This window comes from Rhopalosiphum padi, chromosome 3, assembly GCF_020882245.1.
Source record: "Rhopalosiphum padi isolate XX-2018 chromosome 3, ASM2088224v1, whole genome shotgun sequence".
Lineage (NCBI taxonomy): Eukaryota > Metazoa > Arthropoda > Insecta > Hemiptera > Aphididae > Rhopalosiphum > Rhopalosiphum padi.
Genome location: NC_083599.1, coordinates 44,585,387 through 44,610,397, shown reverse-complemented (window position 1 = coordinate 44,610,397; position 25,011 = coordinate 44,585,387). Strand labels below are relative to the sequence as shown.

Sequence of the window (25,011 nt, the reverse complement as noted above, 5' to 3'; positions counted from 1 at the left end):
ACCAACTTTTCTACAACTTTATCGCATGCTTTCAGTCTATACTGTTATCAAACCTCCCAAAACAGGAAATTGTACAATATTTGAAGGTGAAAAATTAAATGTTTAAGTTTTAAACAAAAACAAAATAATTCATATTATTATCAATATTTCTTAAAACAGAATAAAAATTATTAATTGTATACTCTTACACCCTTTATAGATTCAATTCCTGTAATATCAATTAAAGACTTGAAAGAAATTATAAATGACCCGGAAAATATTTCAGAACGAACCAAAAAAATTGATTTGTTGAAAGAAAAAATTAACAAAATTATTGAAGACGAATGCTGGGATCTGGATGATATTCTATTAGAACATGATTATGCCAACTCTACAGTTTTTGACTGTGTCGTTTATTTTATGGCTGGGTAAATTATTTTATGAATTAGTTACCTAATAACATTAAATAATACTTTTATTTACTTACTTCAAATAGGTACATTGCTAAACGATTGGTAAAAATTACTAAATGCCAGTTATGTATTGTAAGTATAAAAAACTTAAATACTTCGTCTGTAGGTACTGAAGCTGATTTACTTAACAATAAATCAAGAGGATACTTAACACACCCAAATCGTAATTTATATTTAATTTTGAAACATCTAGAAACATGTTTTTCAAAACATGCAGCTTCTCATGATGTGTTTGAAGATACATATAATGAATTTTTTAGTATGAATATTGGTTTAAAGTTTCCTTGTATAGAACACCAAACTGATATATTAACAAATATATTTTCGTTTTATATAACGATGAGAATGAGACAGTATTCATACTTGGTAAATCAAAACGAAAAAAAACAAAATAAAACAAAAAAAAAATTATCTAAATTAGTTAAGACGTGATTTGTAATTTAAGTATATTAGTACATAGTATTTTATTCTAATTATACATAATTATAAACATAAATATTTCGTTTTATTATTTTGTCATGATATTATTTAAAATTTGTTAATACGTTCCTACATTAGTATATATTTAATTCCCTTGGAGCGCTAGTATACCTTTGCACATGGAAATTCACTTTAGGACCTCCTTATCATTATTCGTTGGGTATCCAGTATATTTTAATTCGTGAGTATAACGTAGGTATATTATGTTTGTTATATACCTGTGGGTATAGACAAGGGTTTGTGACAAATCATCTGTGGATAAATATGCTAGAAGTTGCGTCGCGCATGTGCACGTTGAATACCTACCTAACTCGCCAACTCGGTGACTCGTCGCTGATATTGACAACATTTTTTTTTTGTTTTGGTCAATACGCTGTAACTACATCCATAGTACCCATATGATCTAAGGAGAGTACTACTGTAATATACGAGCAGTCTGTCTCCAATCCACATTGGAGTGGCATATCGATTTTTATATTATCTATGTGTCCTTTACATTTTTTTAATTATTACCTATGGGAAGATACCATCCATACTACCCATGAGCTCAATAGTGGATGTACGTAACATTTTGTCGTAATATTTTAAAGCTACTGATTGCTGATATGATGTACGAGACGTTTGTAGCAGGCTGGCTTGTTGGTCGGGCGACCATCTTAGTTTTTGGCGTCCATCGACCGCAATACTAACATTCGATTGTTTGATGCGGGGTTCGATTTTCGTTATTCGATAGACCGTATAACATGGTAAAGTTTTACTATATAGTATATTTACACGACTGGAATCGAATTAACGAAAGTCGGCAATCGATAGTTAGATAGGTTGAGAGGAAGCCGATGACGGTTCACGGCGTCGGAAATGGAATATGTACGAGTTTAAAGTTAAACGACTAGTCTCTAGTTCATTGTGAACTGTAATTAATTTTTGTACGTGAAAATAATTGTGACTTGATATGTTTTGATTTATATTTCTTGACATTACTTTTGAGTTGTGATGTGATTGTTATCTGCTGTTGGATTATCCATCATCAGCTTAATAATATTATTATTCATATATATTTCTTGTTTATCTATTGCCAATTGCCATAGTTTGTAGTGTGAAAACTACTGGCAATACCCGTCATTATAAATGTCACAATGCACGTTATATCAGCAGTACTTCAGTATTAGACTTAGATATACCTAGGAGGTAGGTGCGGTCATTACATCCGTCATTATTGTACATTTTTTTTATGTGATCGTTTGTTTTTAATAATTTTCTTACGATGTGTTGTACGCGTATTGTAGTCCGTTGTTGTACTTGACACGGCGCATTAGGATTTACGTAAATTGTTTGAGCGACGATGGCTGTAGAATACGATTTTACCATAATATTTTGCATTTATGCTGTATTTTTGAAAATAGAATTTTCATTTTACAAAGAAATAACGGTGATACTCGTTTGCGGACATCGAAAAACATGAAAACCAGCTAATACAAATGTTAACCCAAAAAATGACTCGTTTGCGTACAACTATTAAATTTCATTCCTAATGTAGACTTATATTGTAACTTGCAGTGCATAATAATGATATGATTTATCTTAAAAATTTGATAAGATACACGTAATCCAAAAAGTTTTTGATTAACTAGTGTGTGGTTCTGAACGATTAATGCGATTTTAGATAAATGTGTGCATTATTGACGACTACCGGATGTTTTGGCAATGTTTTGAGTCATCATATTATTATATGCCTATTGTTGAGTTAAATGTGTACTGATATTGAGACACTAGTTAATAGTGCATTAGTCATTTTATTTTGTGTAGTACCGTAGATATTAAAATATCCATGTATATAGTCCTAAGCCTGTAAAAGTGAGAAGAAAAATATTTGAGAATAATCCTACAAATCAAGTAAACATTATTTTTTTAAAAGTTATTTTGAGTTTTAGTAGACTTACCGCAGGTATATTATATGCATTTGTGTGTACAATTGAGTTGTACATTTGTACGTAAAAATGTTAAATGAATGCAAACGGGTATCACCCTTAAACAACTCTACAAAAGTGGTTTATGACTTTTTTATTTTAGATCATTATAAATAGTATGCTATTAGTCATATATTACATTAATAAGAACTGTACTACAACATCTGCATTATTTTTTAAATTACAGCTACTGACTTTCCAATTAATTTACATACTGTAGAGTACAGACTGATTCACGTTTCAATTGTTCTGCAATTGATAAAATAGTAAACACCTAGGTGAATTGTCATGTTCTGTGTAGATAGTTCATTTTTTAATTTTATTTATATCACTGAATATTATTTATTTATTAATTTAAATACAATATTTTCAACAAAGTAAATAAAATAAATATTTAAATATTGTTCTTAAATTAGTAAATATTTAAAAACTATAAATACCTATTGAACTTGATTAATAGGTATGCAATGTTGAAAAATATTAGTTATTTTTCAATAAATATTAGCTACTTTTGTTAAATTCTTAGTATATATGTACATTTAGTAAACATATTTGATACTTTTATTAATTATATTGGATTTTATATCTACATTTAATAATTTTAGAATAACCTTGTATTTTTATATAAAATAAAAATTGCAGCTTTGATTATTAAAACAGTAAATGATACTGTACAAATAAAATTTTTATTAATCTAAATCCAGTTTTCTTTAACTGGCTTACTTGCCAAGTACTAAAATAATCAAATGAGCTAGTAATTTGTGAATAAATTGTTCAGACAATTCTTAAACTTTGTCAAGTATATTCATTAGTATGTTAGTCGTGTCTTTAACTTGTATCAAATTTATCGACTATCATCAAGAAATGCATTATTAATTATTGTTCAAATACATTAGCTGTAGGAATGTAGCTTATTAATATTTTATTATTTTTCACATTATTTAGTTGTAATTGAAAGGTAGCGCTTACATTTTCTTTTAAACTTTATGGTCGTTTTGAAATTTTTGTTATTTAAACTACTTTGGCTATAACCAAGAATAGACAATATATATATATATATAATATATATAATTAATTTTTTTAAATTTATACTATTTTTAATAAACACAATTTAAGATAAATTAGGTTAAGATCTCTAATAAATTTAAAAATTTTGACTTGGTAGGAAGAATATTTTTTTGAAAATCATTTATCTATTATTTCATTATAAATTATATTTTGTTTATTTTACTTTGAAAAAAATATTGATAAACAAACCATTAATTCCATTTCCATAGCCACTTATGTGTTTAATTATTGTTAAAATAAAAATTTTAAAAGATCTATAGTGTTCTATCCATTAACTGCAATTAAATATTATTTAGTATAACTAATTAATTATTAGATTTTGTGGAAGCATAGTGATATTGTATAATTAAAAACATTTTATCCTAGATGAGTGAATAGTGCAGTATCTGATGATGAGATATTTTATTTTCAATAAATAAAATAATTTTTATAGTACAAATAATTTAAAAATTTAGCATCAGTTGAAATATTGTTTATATTATGAATAAAAAACAAATGTGGTATTATTTAATATTGTAGGTACTATTTAAAAATGATAAAATAATTTTAACATCAATTTTGTATGTTCTTGATGATATGTGATAAGGCATATTGTTATAAAAGTGTTTCCAGGAAATACTAATTTAAGTTTTTGGAGATTATTAGAAAATAGCCAAAAACAATATTATAAAATATAATTACTCAATATGAAAATTAAATTAACTGAAAACATTATTAATTGGTAAACACTATTCAATTTAAAAATAGAGTTAAGTGGTGTTGATTACAATTATAATTAATCATCATAACATTTTCTTATTTAAATATATTATATTACTTGTATTGAATTAAATTTTCATTTAATGATTATCAATAAAAACCATTGAAAATGGTGAAAATAAACATTCCATTATAACCTTAGGATTTAGAAAATGTTGTAAGTGCGAAAACATTAAAATAAAATAATAACTGTTCATAAAAAGTATAATTAAATAATATTATAATCAGGGTTGTAATTATTAATTTAAATGTACATAATTGTATTAAAGTAACATGTTGAATTTGTCTATTAAAATAATCATTAATAAAATTATATATTTATTTCATAGTATTGAAATGAAATTAATAAAAATAAATACTTTTTTGTGAAAGCATTTTTGTTTTTGTCTTACTATTGATTTTATCAAAATAATATTTTTTTATTCATTAGTTAGGTACCTAGTTATTCAATAATATAAATTTATTATCTATTGTTTTTTTCTGATTACATTAATTCTGATTCAGAATATGAAATATAACAATAATAAATATTAATAAATATGTTTAAAAAAAAAGTTATTTCAACTGGGAATTATGCAAAAAAAAAAATATATCAAAAATGTAAATGGATTTTTAAATAATAATTGTTTAAAAAATGAAACTTCATGTTTATCTATTGAGTAAGTTTTAGCTAAAAAAAAAAACTATAAAATATTTGTAAACAATAGGAATGTTTATTAACAATAATACATAATTAATTTAATTAGTTGGTTGTTATGTTATACAAAAAAACATTTACGGGTGGGGGAGAGGATTTACAAAATATAGCAATACAAATTGTACTGCAACCTAATAAAACAATTTTTACCTCATTACTCAAAATTATTTCCAGGGGGGGGGGTTGAACCCCAAAAACCCTTCCCTGTATACGCCCCTGGTTATGTTGAAATCTTCTTTAAGTATAAATAATTTATTAATATTATTCAATATGTCACAACTAGTGTTTTATTGTTTTATTACTTATACACTCAATATTTAAAAGTCAATTATAAAATCAGTACAAACTGATAATAATTTATTAAGTCCTACTAATAAACATTTTTTTATACTTATGTTTTAGGAATGAATTTTAATAAAATAACTTCTGTTTCAATGTAATGAATTGTGGAACTTGATAATGAAATGGAGTACTGTTCTACTGACATAACAAATGAAAGTAAATCTAATACTGAAATTATACATACATATGATGCAGAAGAAGATGAAGATGACAATTGTGTTGTTACTGATAAAACAGCGAAACAACTATTACCTACCAGTATAAGACTATTAGCAGGAAATATATGTGCTATAGATGACGAACCATGGACAGTTGAAGAAAGTGATGACTTCATTGAAGATAATTTGGATAATCCAAAAATTACACCACAAAAAACAATTGGTGATGAAAAACTTGAAAAATCTAGTTCGGTTATTTCAAAAATATTTTCCAATGTCAAAGAAACAGAAGAAAAATTACATCTAAAAAATAATTATGTAGAAATGTTCATTAATTCAGAATTAGGTAAAATATTTGAAAATATTTTTGAAACAGATAATGTCTTAAATATAGATCAATTAAAAATGGAAGAGAAATCTGAATTCGGTGAAAAATTAATTGTTAATGAAAATATAAGTAATGACCTAGACTTAAATGAAACCAATAACATTGCAAAGAATACTAAATACATGTCTGGTATATCTTCTCCTACATCTTTACCTGGCCCTTCATATTCAATCGACCTACCTGTTCCCTCTTGTTCTAAATCTTTACCTGATCACTCTTCTTTTACATCTTTACCTGGCCCCTCTTCTTTTACAACTTTACCTGTTCCATATAATTCTAAAAGTTTGCCAACTAAATTAGATACCAATTTAAACAAATCAAGTATAGAAAAAGACAATGCAATGGAAAATTTAATAGATAAAATTTGCAATGATTTTTTTAGAAAAATAGAAACAACTAAAACTAATACTGATACAAATCAAGATTATTCAGAATTCCCAAAATTAGGAGATGGCAATGAAAATGAAGGGAATTTTGAATGTTTTCAGGAAGACCCTGATACTGTTAACCCTGATATTATGTATAATATTGATCTCAATGAACATTACAAATACATGGATCTATTAGTTCAAAAAATTGAAAATGCAACTTCTAAATCTGAAAAACAAACAGTATTAAACGAATGTGTGCAACTTATGCCAATTCCTCAAATTGAGCATGAGCCCCAATTATTTACTGACAATGAACGTTCAAATTTTTCAAATGGCATTTGTGAATGGGAGTATAAAATTGAGCGTGATGATTGGGATAATATAATGATTAAACGTGCAGTTATATTTACAGCTCATGCTGGATTTGACGAAGCAAATGAAGAAAGTTTGAGTGTATTATCAGATATAATTATTCATTATATAAAAAGGTTGGCCATTATAATAAAAAAGAATTTTGATCTCCAAAGTCAAAGCTCTTGTCCAGATAAAATTGATCCTATTGATAATAGTCTTCAAGAGGTGAGTTGTGGTCATAAGTTTAAGATATCATTTTTAATAAATAATACATTTTATACCTAACTACAAAAGTAAAAAAAGAAAATTATACTATAATTTTGAGATAAATTGTATATATAGGACCTATTATTATACTTAAGCTTGCTAATTTTATAAAAAATAATGAATATTAACAATTATTTTAGGTCATAACAGTTTGATATAACTGTAATCATTACCTACATAATTTAATTGTTTGTATATGCAAATCTTCTTAGAACTATCATTCAGATTTTATTTTTATTATATTTTTATGTTACTTAAAATAATAATATTTTATGATTATTTTAAGTTTAAACTATTTTCTAAAAATCAATTAATTATTATTTAAAAATAATACAGTGTTTAATATTACTTGATTTTAATTCAACACTACTAACCATAATTAAACATTTAACTATATATTTTTTATAAATAAATATATTAAAATACTAAATCACTTGTTTATGGTTTATTTCAGATTGGTGTAAGAGGTGGTTTAAGGGAACTGTTCAAACATCATGATAATGATATATTTGGTAGACGCAGAGCATTAATAGATAAATGTAAAGAATTGCAAAAGATTATTGACAAGTTTGTTGAACAGGCCAAAAATACACTTTTTGATAAAGCCAATGAAGAAATCTTAACAAATAAAGAAGTTATTAACGAGGACATTTTAAAAGATCAAAGAGACAAAACTAAAATAGAATCAAAATCTAAGATGGATACCAAATCATCTATTGAAGGAAATACTGATATTCAGCAAAATTTAGAACATTTAGATGATTGACAGTACAATTTATATAATAATAAATTCTGATTCAAATTAAATTGAATATATTAAATTAATTTTCATAAGAAAATAGTGAGTAAAATATTATATTATAATGACATTTTTACAAAAAGATTTTATTTTCATATGTTTATTTTTATAATTGAAGAATTTCCAAGATTTAATTATTTATTTTATAGAATTCTTATCACATTTTTCTCAGTGTTCCTATAGATAAATTAGAAGCTGTGAAAATGTTATTTATTAGTATATTGATAAAATACAATTTTAAAAATATTTTGATGAAACTGTATTTTTTAGTAAGAATATTTTCTTAGTGAATGTTTTGTTATGTGTTATAAATTACTTAAAAAATAATTAAATCAGCCAAAAAACATGTTTTAAAAAAAAATTAATCGCATTTTGTAAAATTCATAATATAATTAATTAATTTTAATAATAACTTATTGTAAACACGGATAACAAATATTTAATATATATTTATTAATATGAACGTGATTCTGAAATGTAATTTAGGTAATTTAAATATTTAGTTTAATTAAGATGTTGAACACACTCTTATTGCTAATAATTAGAGCGTGGATTTTTATGTTCTAAAAATTATTAAAATATGTCATATAATAAGCAGTCAAAATTGTAAAAATATGCAATAAATATGCAAAAGAAAATTAATTATTTATAAGACAATTTTTGACAATATTAATAGAAATATTAATATTGGTATTTATATTTAAATATTATAAAAAAGGTATTATAAATTTAAAAATTAATACATATTTTATATTTTATTTATTATTAAAAAGAATAAACATTTTATGCATTTCTAATTATTCTTCAGTGAAGCTGTGACGTTTTCTGTCAACATATTTTTAAATACAGATGAGAACATCGTTCAGTGTCAACCGAAGTGGTTGGGGCATATCTGAAGCAACTATATATAGATAACTGTATATATATAATAGTAATAAACAATAGTAATAGCTTAAAATTTTTCTTTTATTTCATCAATTATTGAAATGCTTTTATATAATGTTATATTTTAAGTTTCTATACATATATAATTTCTTTATTGCAATCACTTAAAATTGCAAATTATTATACATAAAATAATAATTCATTGACAACATTACCATTTTAAAATTATATCTAGAACTTTTTAAATTTTTCTACTTGATAAAAATTTTATTTTAATTCAATGCAAGACATTTTGAATTTCGTTAAAATATTCAAAATTATGCAATAATCATTGAATATGCAGAAATATGAAAAAAAAATTGGCCAGTAACTTAAAACTATTACGATTTATAATTCAAAAAAAATTACTGACAAAAATTCAAAATTATGCAATTGCAAAGTTATTTATTATATACATTTCAGAATGTTCAATTCTAAGAATAATCAATAATGGTAGCTATAAATTTAACGTTTCTACTCAAATTATTGAGCTAATATTACTCTAGGTTTTATAAATAATTGAAAAAAGACGCTTAACGTCATTCAACCAGGCTCGCGGTAATCTATATGCGTAAATGTTATTCGCTTCACACATTAATTTATCTACCTAGTACGTATCTGATGTGTTATTATATATTGAAAACGTTAGTGGAACCAGCACTTTTCTGAAGTGTAGTTTTTTTGAAATATTTAAAATCTTATAAAAGTAATTTTGTTACGAACACGCCTCTGTAACTGCAGCAGTACAACATAACATGGGGATGGTTTTGTACCGCGAGCGGTTCATGTTTAGCGCGTAAATATTTCTTAGTATTTTTATTATTAAAAAAAAAACAAACGTTATAGTGAAATTCTGATACTTATATTGTCTTTAGCATAAAAAATTACATGTTTGAATGTTTCTACATAAACCAAAAATAAAATGTTTAAATTGATAAATCATTGTGTAAAGCGAAAACTTTTACATGCGTAAGATAGGTGATTATGCCGAGCCCGGCCCAATGATGTGACGTGGTTATTAAAACCAAAAAATTAACGGTGAATAACCAATGTGATAAAATTCACTAGTATTATATTAAATAAGTTATTATTATTATGTATCTATTATCTTTATACGACACTGCTGACACTGGTTAACTTTTTATACGATTACTAATTTATTGAATTCAGTCCTTTCAAATAAATTTAGTATTTGACGAATGATATAAGCTACATTATTTATTCTTATCAAAGGTTAATCTCTATTATTTACTTCTTCGGCATAAACTTTTTCTTTCATAAAACTACATAAGAAAAATTCACATAGGTTAAAATCAACGAAGTGCCCATATTATGCCTTGACAATATTTAGCGTTGTTTCTTCTCCGCTATCAATAAGTTGGTCAAGGAAAAGAAAATATATTTGTTGTCGAACTACATTTGTATGATGAGTAGGTGTGCCATCTAATACATACCATATTGTTTCTTGTTCTTTCAATGGTACGTTTTATAATTGTTCCGAGAAGTTATACGTTGGGGAACATGAAGCAAACTGGGGACGTTAATGTCTTACGGTTTGTAATTTACTTAAAAATCAATTTTTCCTTTAAAATGTTCACAATCTTTAGATCAGTGGTGTAGCAAGGGGGGAGGCTAAAGGGGCGATAGCCTCCCATCCATTAGCCGTATTTTTTATATTGTTTTGAAATATTTAAATTTAAATATGGAAATTGTCTTATAAATTTCATTTATTTAAAATAATAAATACGTTAACGGCAAATCAACGTTAATATGTTACCAGTATTGTTTTGTTGTTTCTTAGATTTTCAATAACTCGAAATAAAGGAATTTAGTCTCCCCCCAATAAAAAATACTGAATACGCCTCTGCTTTAGGTTATGGTAATTAATAATGTATTTATTATGAAAATTTGATTTGATTTTTTTGTAGTTTAAAAGGATGTAAAAAAAGTAAAGTTTACAAAATCAATAAAAAAAATCATTTAAATTCCATATATTTTAAATAATTTGACAAACACAACAAATTATTTAAAAAAATTATTAATTTACATAAATGTATAACTTAACTTAAAATAAATGAAAGTATAAATTGTAACTTTTTAAATGTAAAAAAAATATTTTTAGGAACACAATTCGCAGTTAAACATGGTTTCAAAATTGTATTCTTCGATCCTAGCACAGAGACCATGAATGTTGGTTGTTTTTTCTTTTATAATGACTAATTATTCTAAAAATGCATCATTTAGATTTCTTTATTTGGGGCCGCGGGCCATCCCCACCTTGCCTCAATTAATTGACTTACCTAGATCTTTTAATTTGACGGCATACTAGTTGTTGTCGCGGAGGATTTTTAAGATAAGTACATATTACAGTTGCGGTCACGGATCACGCCAATTGTAGGTAATATAATATTTGCGATCACTGCATATGTAGGTAATATAATATTTGCGATCACTGCATATGTAGGTAATATCTAAGTCGTAGTCACAGCAAAGATTAAGCTTTTACAGTGATATTAAAATAAGTTTAAAAAAATTAATTTTAAACTTGGAAGTCCACAGTTTTTTAAGTAGGACCAATCTGGGAAAGTTTTCTTATGTACAAGTTCAATGCTTTGATATTGGAGTTTGGAGTTGACTTTAGAACTATTAAATACTATTTGATATGAGTTTATACTGTATAGATATCTTGGCTGCATTCTAGTTGGGTTCCGATTTTTTTTTATAAATTAATTGTACAAATACAACATAAATAAACAATAAAATATTGTTCAAAATTACATCTGTATTGGTAAAAATGTATAAGACATTACAAAATCAAATCCATTAATTATTTCTGCATTTTTTTTCATTTACATTCATTTCAATATTTATTTATTTATTTTGTCATTTATACATTTTTCTTTTAATAAAATCTAGTTTTTTTTTAATCATAGTGAGAATCTCATTTTAATATATGTGTAAATTTGTACGTTTTTAAAACTTCTAAGAACTGATAAGTATTTGGGTGTGCTGTGTAAAACATATAATTAAAATGCAAATGAAACAACAATATTATATATTTTAACATTTATAACAAAAGCAGTACCAATTCTAATAGTACTGAATAGGAGTAAAAATGTGACTGTATTGTGTTTTCTTAGATATTAATTGAGCACTGGCATATTTCATAGAGGAAAATACCAAAAAAAAAAGAATAATAGCTAAATATAAGTAATAGCTGGTTATGAAAATTCAGAAAAAATTACTAGTCCGTCAATGTTAACATTTTTAATATTTTTAATTTGCGTGTATTGTACCTACCTATATTTACTTAAAACACTTTGTTACTTACTTAAAATAATCCCGTACCTTACAAGTGTAGTACCCGAAAAAATCCCAGACCCAACTAATGTAATATCTGTAGTTAGACCCTAGTACTTGAAATCTAACTCGGATGCACCGGTTATATTAAATGATTATTAACCATTGTCAGTTACCAAAATTTGTTACGATAGTTTGTACGATTAGTTACCAACTTTTTTGTTGGTTGGCTGCAACTAATATGTAATTTTTGATTTTGATCACAATTAGTTAACACCATTTAATTTGATTTTATTCAAATAGTTAAATTCAAATAAAGAACTTTAATCATAAAACTAACCATATATACTTTTTTTAATAAAATAAAACATAAAATAATTGAATATATTACAAATTTCAATTTTTACAAATTATAAAATGCAAAAATTCCTGATCGTTTAATCTAGCTGGTAATCTGTGTGGGCCTAATGAAGTATTTTCAATTAATAAAAACTTTTAAAACATGAAAACAAATTGAAAATTTTGCTTAATGCCGTTTATTGAATTGAGCTTTACAACAACTAATGTTGATAATGTATGAAGTAGGTCAATCTCAATTCAATAAAAACGAAAAGAGTACAATTGTCAATTATATTGCACTAATAATAATAAGTACAAAATAAAATGTATCTATTATATCTTATAGAGTCAAAATAATTATGTTATAGTGATAACCAAAAACTGGAGTTTTGTAAATTACACAAATAGTTCTTGTATATATGTATATATAGTTATATGTGAAACTTATGACATAGGTAACAGATAAAATATGTTATTTTTTATTAAACACTTAGTTTAAATTATTTATAAATTAATGAAAATAAATTCAATCATTTAAGAATCAGTTAACGTCAATTTTGTTATTAATTAATCGACTTTGCAGTTGTTAATGTGAACAATTTAGATAATTAATCGGTATGATAAATTACCTACATCAAATAAATATTTCCATTGTATATTTTTCGGTTCTCAAACAGAACGATTTGTCGTACTACTTTTTTTTTTATTCTAGGAACTCGAGCATTAGGAAAACGCGCAACAAGTGTAAAAATAATATTATGCCTCCCTCCGCATGAAAATTTTGCAAGAAATATCATTTGAGTGTGGATTTTTAAATTTGAAACATTATTCTAAAAATAACTAGATTTTGAAGATTATAAAAAAAATATTTCGTAAATGGCATTAGTTATGGAATTATATTAAAAAATAGTTAAAAACGTGATTTAGCTCTAATAAATTAAATTTATTCTAATTAAAACTATTAATGAATTTATTGCACTTAAAGTAGGTACCGTAATTAATAAACTAGCAAACCAAAATTAATAATGGTACTATTTAAAATAAAAGTTGATAACTGTTAGTATAATTGCGTATTTAAAAAATGTTAAATTTCTTATTATTGATCTATTGTCATTAAATATTAAAACATATTTTATTATTATACAATATAAATATTACATATAGTTTAAAACTGTAGTAACTCATAGAAATTATATTATTAGGTAGGTACATGATAAAATATAAATATAATTGTTATAAAGTTTATAAAGTTTTAGTTAGGGTTGTCTAACCCTCTCCCTTCTCCCCTGCCACCATCGCACACCACCACTAAATACGACCCAAAATCGATCGTTCTGTTTGTAATAAATAATAATACATTCGACCAGCAGACCTACAATAGTCATTGTCTCGATACTGGGAACTACATTTTTGGTAGCACTGGCAAAGCTGCAAAAGCCAAAAGGTCTTAGCTACGATGTGCCGACCGTCGAGCCCTGGCGGCCGAAATGCTCCAGGTGGCAATTAATACTGCCAAATGATTGTACACACTAGACAGGCCTTGTGAGTCAGAGTCGTCGGACGGATGATTATTAAACGTACGATCGTGAAGCTGGTCTTGTTGATTCCATCTTAAACGAACAGTCATATAAGGCCATGAATACTGACAAGATATTAATTTTCGTGTTTTTGTTCATGATCGTCTTATCTTTTTTGCTGAGCCTCGGCCATTTGCCAACAAATCCTGAACAAAGGAGTTCTATGTTTTTATCCAGCGTTTTCAATCGGTTGCAAATTGTTGCCTTCACATTTTATTCAATGATGCACGTTTAGCGACAAAATAATCCAATATTTCGAGTTCAACCATAATTTTTCTTACATTTTATCCCTCGGTTTTGAAAAAAAAATGTATAAAATAAAATATTAAGCATATTGGAGCAATATCATATCCGTGTTCTAATATTATCTAATGGCGTCAAGGTTAGTATGATTCAATAATGGACACTCTATTGTAACTTTCTTCTAATTTTAATGCATGATGTATTATTATTTATTATTGTTGGTTTAAATAAAATAATAATAACATAAATAAAAGTAGAAAGGTATCTATTTGTTATTTGTAGTTGTTAATCTGTCTATCTAACATTTTCTGATATTTTAATTAATGATTTATAAAAGTAAATTTAAATTAGTGATATTTTGTATCAAATAATTAATTGATCTGGGTTTGAAGAGTACAGGTAAATTTTTAGCGCAATCTAGAATATATTTGTTATTATATTTTTATAAGTTAAGCCATACATTATCTTTTGAATATCTGAATGTTTAATCAAATGTTTTACAAATAACTATATACCTACTTATATTTTTATGGTAAGAATGTCATATTATTTAGATAGATAGTATTTAAAATATTTTTTAAAACTTCAGTTTACATTATAGAGACCTAAAGAATGTGACGACAAACACTATAAAAAAGATGATATTATAAAGAAGAAAATAACAAATATTGTCATTTTGAATATGACTAAACAATTTTGCTTTTACTTTTTAAATAATGACATAACATAATTCAGTCGTCTTTAAAGCTTAGAAGTTACATTCAGATTTTAAAAGTTTTCAAAAATTTCAAGTTGCTAAAGATGATTTTTTAAAGTTTTTTTTTTAAATTACATATTGTAAAAATATACATAAAGATAATAAAATCAACATACTAGAATTTGTTCGTTCAACTTCAAATTTATTATTTTTAAGACAATTAGAATTTTTTAATTTATTTTATTCTAATAGTTGAATTTAGTTAAACTTTACATTTTTATAATATTTTCTAAAATATAGTATGGTTATCAGGTAAATTTAGTATTTATCAAAAATATTATGTTATGTAATTTAAATTATAGTTATATACACATAAAAATGTAAAGGTAAAATAATGAATTATTAATTATTAATATTTTTGTCATATGATTCTCTATTTATATATTTATATTCAAAGTATTAACTCATTTAGAATTTAACCATTCTTTAATGTGTATCCAAAAAAAGCTATAAAATATTTTTTAATATTATAACAAATGTAACTAGGTAATTATTGAAAAAACTATGTCTAAAAACTTGTTTTCAAACCTAATGTCAGAATAAATGTTACAGAGTACGGCTAAGTTTAGAATGAGTTGTTTTGGCTCAATAATATGCAAGTGTCACACAAAATTAATTTCTCAATATTTTATAGTAAAGAAATATTCAAATATATGTATATGATTGACATACTTTTTTCCATTTAACCTCATAAAATAATAACCATAATTATTCACAAGGTATATTTCTTAGGGTTATCCGAGCAAGCTTAGACAAGTTAATAATATTTTTTAATTGAGTTAAGTTAAGGTGAAAGAAACAATTTTAAAAAGTTAATAGTTATCGATTATTATTCTTTTTTAACTCAATTTAGTTTTATGGAAACCTGTAATTAACTTAATTTAAGTTAATTTTTTTTAATACATAAATAGCTAATAGATAATTTAAAATATTAAAAATCATAAATATTATCACTATTACACATATGTAATACAGTTGAACATTTAGAATACACAAAACTAAATTTAGAAAATAAAGGTTTAGATGAAGATAATTACATATGTTGTATTAACTAGTATATAAAAAAACTTATTTTCAAGTCGCCAACTAATGTAGGCTATTGTGAAAATTATTTTGTTAACACTGTAATAAAAAAACAAAAAAACCGACTTCATAGAAAGTCATGGTTTAAAAAATATTAATCAAGTTTTATCCTTTAGGAACAGTTGCAGTATATCAGAGCCTCAAACAAAGATTGAGGATTATTGTGTATTTTTGTCTATAATGACTATATCTAGTTCATAATCCATTGACTATTGACCGTTTACAAATAATTAAATTATAATTTTAAATAGATAAAAGCATTAAAAACATATTGGTTTTAACTAAAAAAACAGTAACAACACTAATAACTTACTATGGAATTTTAGCAAAACATTTTATTATTTATTTTTTCTAGAACTCTACCTATAAGGTTATAACTTATGTTTATAACTAATTAGTTTTATTGGCTATGTATGTTATTAAAATAAATTAATTGTAATAATTCAGACAAAAGAAAAAATATTCAAGAAATTTCAAATTTGATTAAATTTTTTATTTCCTTATATACTATAATATTACACAATATGCATTATCAATAATCACTTTATTTTATTTTTATAAACTTACTAAAATTTGATAGAAATCATAGAACAAATATTTATTTTGAGAGTGGACTATTGATGATTTATAAAACTTAATATTCCAGCTACAAATGTACGATGTTATATTATTTAGTGAATAAACTATATACGTTCACAATGTTTGTATAAATAATTAATAATTATGAATCATTAATCTTAGAATTATTACAGGGTGTATTAATTAAAAAGTCAATTGATACATTTACATTGTTTCACATTCATCTCAACAGGACTAAACTTATAGGATAACTTAAAGGAGAAAAATATAAACGAATTGTTAATAAAGATGATGCAATGGAGTGTTGTAGTTACAGTTCAGAAATGAAGAGGTGAAATACTACAGGTATTTGTATACTTTATTTAGTTTAAGAATAGCTAAATTTACATATAGATACTAAGCCGATGTAACAGACCCTCGTAACAAGATTTAAGTGTCACAGTCTGTGACTGGTTGGTGATTTTGTGCAGTGTACTCATGATTTTTACCAGTCGAGTAGAAATTCTTATCCTGAATAGAATAGTGCAGGGGTCAACAATTAATATTTTTGAAGGACCACATTAGGAATCTGAAAATTTTTTGAGGGACATCAAAATTCTAAGTACATATTTACATTATTAAAAACCAATAATATTTATCAAAAATAATAATTTACAATCATAACACATATAATTTTGTCGTAATATGTGTTATTTATTCTTTATCTGCGGGCCAGATAAAATGTGTTCGCGGGCCTGCCATTTGGTGACCCATGGGATAGTATATACAATTTTTTTTAATACACATTTAATTAGAACTTTTGGTCATAGCAGGAGAACATCTTCAGAATCCAACATTTAGTCAATAGAAAAAATTCATAAAATGTGGAAGGTATTCTCTACTAAGGAAGTGATGATCAACATTGATACAAAATATAGTACAACAGAACTTTGTATTTTACTTGATAGTTAAATCAAGGAGCAATGCTCAACTCAAAGATTATACACACTAATAAAATAATATGCAATGTGATAAAACCTTATTTCGATACTTTCTGAACTTTGTTTTGGGAATAGAAAACTTTAAAACTGTGAATTAACATGATGTATTTAAAAATGCCCAAGTACCTATCATAATATCATATTAAATGTATATTTAGAAATTTAAGTAATTTACTTCCCATTAAACTTAAGGTTATTTTTAAGTTAATAAAATGTAGCTAACAATTTCAGTATTATATATTAATCACATTTAAGTGATAATCATTATATATCTTTTTATTAACTGTATATACATTATACAGGGTGATTCTTTTATCATAATAAACTCATAATTTTTTCAAGTGATACTGGTTTCACTATTAAATAAAATGGTGAAAAAAATAAAAAATTCATACAGTTTGAGAAAAACATAATACAATATATTTAAAAAAAAAAATTAAAAATGTCAATACTTGACAAAATAATGAGTGTATAATGATAAAAGAATCATCCTGCATACATTTATACATACATACTTTAATAAACATATTAAAAATTTAAAATGAAAAAAAAGACATCACTCATAAATAATAATTAAAAATGTATTTGAATGATAATATTATATAATGACACATATTAATAATAATATTGTAATATTTATAAATGTCTTAATATAATATTTAAATAAAACAAACAGATTGAAATAAATGTTGAAAACTAAATGTTTTAATTTTTTGATTTTGTAAGTTATGTTAATACTTCATGGTTTTTCACATACAAAAATGTTTGCAGAGTCAAATTTAATTTTTATACAAGATTAAGATACACTGTGTTATTATTTACTTTAAATTCTACTTATATGTTGCATAAATTTAAGATATTAAAAATCTAATTATATTTGTTAAAACTAAAAGGAGCACACTACACAAACATTTTTTTTTTTAAATTATTATTAAATGTTAAATCATTGTAGTAATAACTACTAAAAACTGTTTTATCAAAAAATCCAATCTGAAAACAAATATTATTTTATATTTTGTACATTTATACGGGTTCAGGACTAAAATTAAGTGATAATTATTTAACCATTAAAACAAGTTACGTGGATATAATATAATCATTTTGTGATGTTAAAATTGTTTAACAATCAATTAACATATCAATTGTACGAAGTGAAATGCAAACATTTTATAACTACTAAATTCAGAACCGCTTAAATACTATATAGATCTTAAACCAATTTATGAAATCATTTAAATAGCGAAATCATATACACCGATATAATTTCTTTTCAAGCTAAGCAATTTTTTCATAGCATGGATATTCCAGTTTTTTTCTGTAATACAAATTATTTTGACAACATATTGGTTAAGTTTTTTTAAAATATGTATTGAACACTTTTTGTCTAGTAAAAATATTGAATATTCAAGTACCCACTTTTAAATAGTATTAAAATATCAAAGTTGGGAACATGTAATTAACCTTTAATGTAAATGACGTTAATGATATTTTTAGAAACAATGATTTTGCTGATACTGAAACATTTAAATGTGTCGTTTGTTATGCAACAGGATAATGATGGCATATTTTTTATAATTCAAATGATTAATTACTATTTACATAATCATAGGATATTTGGAAAAATTTGCAAGCAAGAAGACTAGTAGTATAATATATGTTTATCTAAAACCTGGTTTTTACCTAACCATTCTAATACATATGTTGCAAAACTTGTCAACTTGAAGTCTTGTGGTTACTTGACACTGTTGGTAATTTGTTCATGATTCTAAAACAAATTGAGGAGTGTTTTTTCAACTTAAAGATAACCAAAATGTACATGAAAATACAGTTGAAGAATTTTTTTAATAATAATTACCTTATTATTTTTTCATTTGCAATCTATAAAGTAGATACTAGATAGGATTGAATTTATAGCCAGATGATAATATTATATAATGATGAGAATGAGACAAAATATACCCATGACAAATCACAAGACAATAAGCATTAATAAGATCAAGTAAAAATAGCAAAATAGGTATCGAAATGGTTTTGAAAGTTTTTAAGCGATATTATTACACTAGTATTTTTAAAATCTATAAACAAGTATTTTACATATCGTATTAATTGTTATAAAATTTTATAATATTTAATACTTAAATCAATGATAACATGCATTATATTATCATAGTTGTGTTTTTATTATTTATTTTGTTTATATCTACTGATAATCTATCATAAAAAACTAGTTATGGATATCGCCACCGCACCAACTATTTTGCGCCATGAGTTTGTTTGGGAATATAATCGAAGGCAGTAGTTTGGAAAATTGGAAACTCTCTAATCGTATAAACATTGATAACAGACTCTCGTTCGGTATCCTGTGGATTTTAATTCTTGCTACGTAGTACGTTCTTTGATTGGCCGCCAGAGTGAGAGGACAGTGGATACTGTCGGATTGTCACGTATTTTGCATTTATGCATTATGCTTTATACGTCGTTTTGTCAATTGTGTTTACGGTTTACTTATCACCGCCCATAGTGATTACGGGATTGTTGCAGCTCGCAACGCTCAATATAGTAAGTTGCTGAATAACTTTTATAAACTCAACGCGGGTTAACATTAATTGTACATACCATAGTAATTCATGTAATATAACTTACTTACTTTTAAGTCACCCGTTTTTTACTACTGGCTACCAACACTAGTTTGAGTACCTGCAACTTCACAGGTGTCGTTGGGTGAATCAATATCGCAATTATTATTACTAAATTTAATAAATAATAGTTAGTAGGGTTACCAACTTTTATAATTTCAAAAACTGGACACACCTATTGAAAACTTTTTTTTTTTAGTCGTAAGTTATTAATATAATTTGGCAAATACATTTGGCGTCCAGTTGAAAGGTATAACTTTACACTGGACAGGTATCAGAATATCTGAACTATCCAGGTAAAACCTGGACGGTTGGCAACCCTAATAATTAGACATAAATGTACTTAAAAAATGCATTATTTTTTTTAAAATCAGTTACATACTAAATAAGGAAAAATTTGTACTATCGCTCGTTTTGCGTGTTTTGGAAGATACGCTGATGGGTGTCAGGGTTTTAAAAACTAATTTTTACATACAATTCGGCGTCATTGCGTGAGGTTTACGCCCGAGATTCGGCTGTGATTAAGGCGGCTATTGTGCGCGCGTGCCTACTTGTTGAGAACCCCTGGGAAACAACTCGTCATCGGCTATCGGATCGATCGCAGTGACGTGCACAAAGATCAACAGCTCACTTTTGTTTTCTCTCACTATCTTGCACATACCGCTCCTTATCACGGTTACAAGCCTTTTTAGCACTCTTACTATTCTTCACTCTCCTCGACAAACCGCAAATCTATCGTACAACGATTATCATGGAATCATTTTTAGATGTATTATGTAAACATTTCACGTTTTTTTATCACCTACTGCTCGTTACAACTATACCAACCGCCTTCCAATCACTTCAAGCTGATTAAGCTCATAGTAATTGGGATCATTGACCGTTTTCAGTATCAGACCCGACAGACCCTTCCATTTTAATTACAGAGTATTTTTCTAATCATATTTTGCATGTGCTGTTCACTTTGGCTCCATTTTTAGCTCCTCTTAAAAAAAATATATGTATAAATTAATCTTTATACTAGGTACTATTTAACATGCAAGAAAAAAGCATAAAATCATAGATTAGTGTCTAGGCTCATGAAGTCATGAAAAGGTGAAAAAAACAATTGTAACAATATTGTACGAATAAGTGAAAAACACTAAGTTGTAAACTATTGTATTGAGTATTTATATCGTAAATAAAATATATCCATAATATTCCGTAGGTAACATTTTGAAGAGGGTGTGGGTCAAAATAAAAAAAATATATAAATTATCTTACCTAGTGCCTACTTAATACGATAACGATTAATGATTGTATTTTGGCCGTATATCATTTGCGCATCGTCTGTTTACCTATACCAAAATATCGTAAATCATTTGTGCATCAACGCTAATTATTGTTTACGCATTGCCTGTTTTACCTGCACCAAATTATCATACATCAACATGCTGAGCAATAGAATTGTATAAAAAATAGTTAATAATTGAAAATGTAATGATTTTCATAAATCATATGTAATAAATAATTCCAAATAAATAAAATAAATTGAATTGTAGTCATAATAATTATACAAATACACATATTAAAATGAACAATTTTGTTGCACATTAGTCTTAGTTAAAATATAAATATAATTTGATTAGAAATAAATTAAAAATAAATTGTATGAATTAAAATAAATAAATTAAGCTTTAAAATAAATAATATTATAAATCAATACTGGGTATATTATAATATCTCATTATTTTAATAAAATGAAACCTGTTTATTTCACCGGAAGTATACTTAAGCCAATGTTTATTAATGTAGTCTAATTTTTGACGTTCTGGTGCCCGTTGTACATGATGAATACTGAATATCTGTACAATATTTGAAAGTTGATGTATACATTTTATATTAACTTTTGGGTATACACCTATTTTTTAAATTATATTGTTAAATAATATTGATGCGCAAATGATGTAAGACCTTTTAAACGGCTGATGCGTAAATGATATATAACCCAAAAATCGAACGATGCACAACTGTCTTACAAAAAAGGTCAAAATTAACAATAGCGATGCGCAAATGACAACCGGCGTGTATTTTATACCTTGTGCAGTTTTATACCAAGTTCATATTCTAATGTAGTTAAACAATTTATTTTATAATATCTAACTCTAAGTCATTAGGTAATAATATTATGGTAGTATTTATTAAGAGGACGCCATACCCGCATGTGTGTCTCTGTCTTACTAACATACATCATAACAAATTTTCATTCAGCAGAACACATTTTGTGATGTTGGCTATTATCAAATGTAAAGGTAAAACATTATCTAGAAAACGATATATGCTTTTATTGATATTATAATTTTAAAGTGAGTTGTATAGTTACATTTTAAAGTTGTAATATTTTACATAGCTATAACTCACTTTAAAATAATATCAACAAAAGCATATTTCATTTTCTAGATAATATTCTTACCTTTAAATTTCATAATAGGTAAATTTACTCTAATATTAAAGCTAGCATCACAAAATGTTTACTACTGAACAGAAATTTGTTATGATGTACGTTAGTAAGACAGAAACAACACATACGGGTATGGTGTCCTTTTAAATTATAAGTTAATATTATTTTTCTCGTAAGGGACTCCATCTACCCCCGCCTTTATGAGTGTCCATCATGGGCGTAGCTAGAATTTTAAACCATTAAAATTAAATTTATAAGGCGTAAGAAATACAATTTAGTTTGAAGTGCAAGGGGAGGGCACCTCCCCCTCTGCCCCACCCAAGGTATATAAGGTATATTATATAATATAAATAAAGCGAATATATTTATCACGTATAATTAATATAAAAGAAGAAGAAATTTGATAGTCTGCAACTAATTTGTCTGGTGTCATATGTGCATCTATGTTTAAATAGTAAATACAATTAACTTAATTGACACCGGTATTAAGAATCTGTTACTTAAGTCCATATGTATAATTTCAATTATTACTATATTTCAATCTAATATTTTATAATGAAAAAAGTACCAAATCTGAAAAAAGTAATTTATATTAGATTGAAATATATAATAATAATTGATTAAATAAATTACTTTTTTTTTTTCAGATTTAGTACTTTTGTCATTATAAAATTATGGATGAGAAAACATTTTCAAGTAAAAAATTACTAACTGTGAAAAAAGAACCGTATGTAAAGCAAGTTAAGGGCCGAGGACGTCCTAAAATTGAGTGTCAACAAATTCTATTCTGCCCTCCGTTTATGATCAGATACGACAATAATCTACCACATTTCAACTATTCTACAGTATGGGCATGTAGAATTTGCAGCAAAACATTATTAAGCAAAGCTGCCGCTATAAGTCATGCGACTAAATGTAAACTAGCAATTACAAAAGAAGAAGATATTTCAATTGAAGATTTGGAGTAAGATTAAGTGAACATTTCTGTTTATTAGTTGCAATTTCAATTTTACATTTTTATTTTATAGGTTTATGGAAAAAAATATGTGTTATCCATGCAAATATTGTGATAAAAAAATGCGGAGAAAAGTGATATGGCTCAAGCATTTAAACGAACACGAAACACCAGAGTATGATGAAAATAAATGGGGAGTTGATATACCGATAAAAAATTTTAAATTACCAAAAAAGGTTTATATAAAACAGGACACGGACTTATCATATCCTTCCACTTCCTAAGTAATTGAATTAACCACAATAATATGATGTTTTATTTATATATTTATATTAATTTCATCCTAACTTTATTGGATTTACCATAAATCATAAGTTTCTAAATACCCACTAGAAACAAATTATTATACACTAGTAAAAACTAAAAATATTTATTCATAAAGTAAATATGTCCTATAAAATTTAGAGAATTTTACTAAGACTACTTATTTTAGTTCTAATTAATTTAACAAAAGGAATATTTAATTTAATAATAAAAAAATGTACTTGATAAAAATTATATGTTTTAGAATTTTAGATTCTGAACGGAGTGAGGAATGTATTGATTTTACAATGGTGTTTTTTTTGTGTCTGTCGCCACGTTTTGGAGTAGAAATAATGCTTTGATTTGACTTCAGCCCCTCTTTGAAAAGGAAAATTAATCTAGTTAGTACTTTGGGGGAAGGGGATCAAAAGTAAAAAATGTTCAGTAGTTTTCAAAAGCGTCAAAAGTAACGGAAAAACGAGAATTTTTAAGCATGATTAGTTTTTGACAAAATCGATTTTTTGATTTTGCTGTACCTAACTCAAAAACGAATCATTGTAAATACTTAAAATTTTCACCAAATATTTATATTAGCGTTATCTATTTACGATTAAATTTTCAAAATATTTTGACTTTTATTATAAGTTGTACTTATCGCATTAAAAAAAAAAACAAAAATCGTTAGTCACAATTTTTGTTGATAAGCATTTAAAGTTCAAATGTTTACAAAATATGTCAAAATCGCGAAAATTAGCAAGGAATTTTGAAGTTGAAAATTCATAACATTTTTGTG

General features: G+C 25.5%; 2 protein-coding genes across 2 annotated transcripts; both read left to right on the top strand.

The window, feature by feature from the left end:
• The first annotated feature begins 1,721 nt into the window (after positions 1-1,721).
• On the top strand, positions 1,722-8,069 carry LOC132925098 (uncharacterized). Its single transcript, XM_060989521.1, has 4 exons — positions 1,722-2,120; positions 5,826-7,170; positions 7,252-7,261; positions 7,758-8,069. The coding sequence occupies exons 2-4, from the start codon at positions 5,888-5,890 to the stop codon at positions 8,067-8,069; spliced, it is 1,605 nt and encodes a 534-aa protein (XP_060845504.1). The 5' UTR covers positions 1,722-2,120; positions 5,826-5,887.
• Positions 8,070-20,148: 12,079 nt separating this feature from the next.
• On the top strand, positions 20,149-24,199 carry LOC132925097 (uncharacterized). The gene is made up of 3 exons (XM_060989520.1): positions 20,149-20,270; positions 23,658-23,924; positions 23,989-24,199. Exons 1-3 carry the CDS (start codon positions 20,149-20,151, stop codon positions 24,197-24,199), a joined length of 600 nt encoding a protein of 199 aa, XP_060845503.1.
• Positions 24,200-25,011: the final 812 nt, after the last annotated feature.

Coding starts and splice junctions, on each gene's coding strand:
- LOC132925098 (XM_060989521.1), top strand. CDS start 5,888: ATGGAGTACTGTTCTACTGACATAACAAATGAAAGTAAATCTAATACT.
- LOC132925097 (XM_060989520.1), top strand. CDS start 20,149: ATGAGTTTGTTTGGGAATATAATCGAAGGCAGTAGTTTGGAAAATTGG. Junction 20,271..23,657: donor ATTTTAATTCTTGCTACGTA/GTACGTTCTTTG, acceptor AACATTTTCAAG/TAAAAAATTACTAACTGTGA. Junction 23,925..23,988: donor ATTTCAATTGAAGATTTGGA/GTAAGATTAAGT, acceptor TTTATTTTATAG/GTTTATGGAAAAAAATATGT.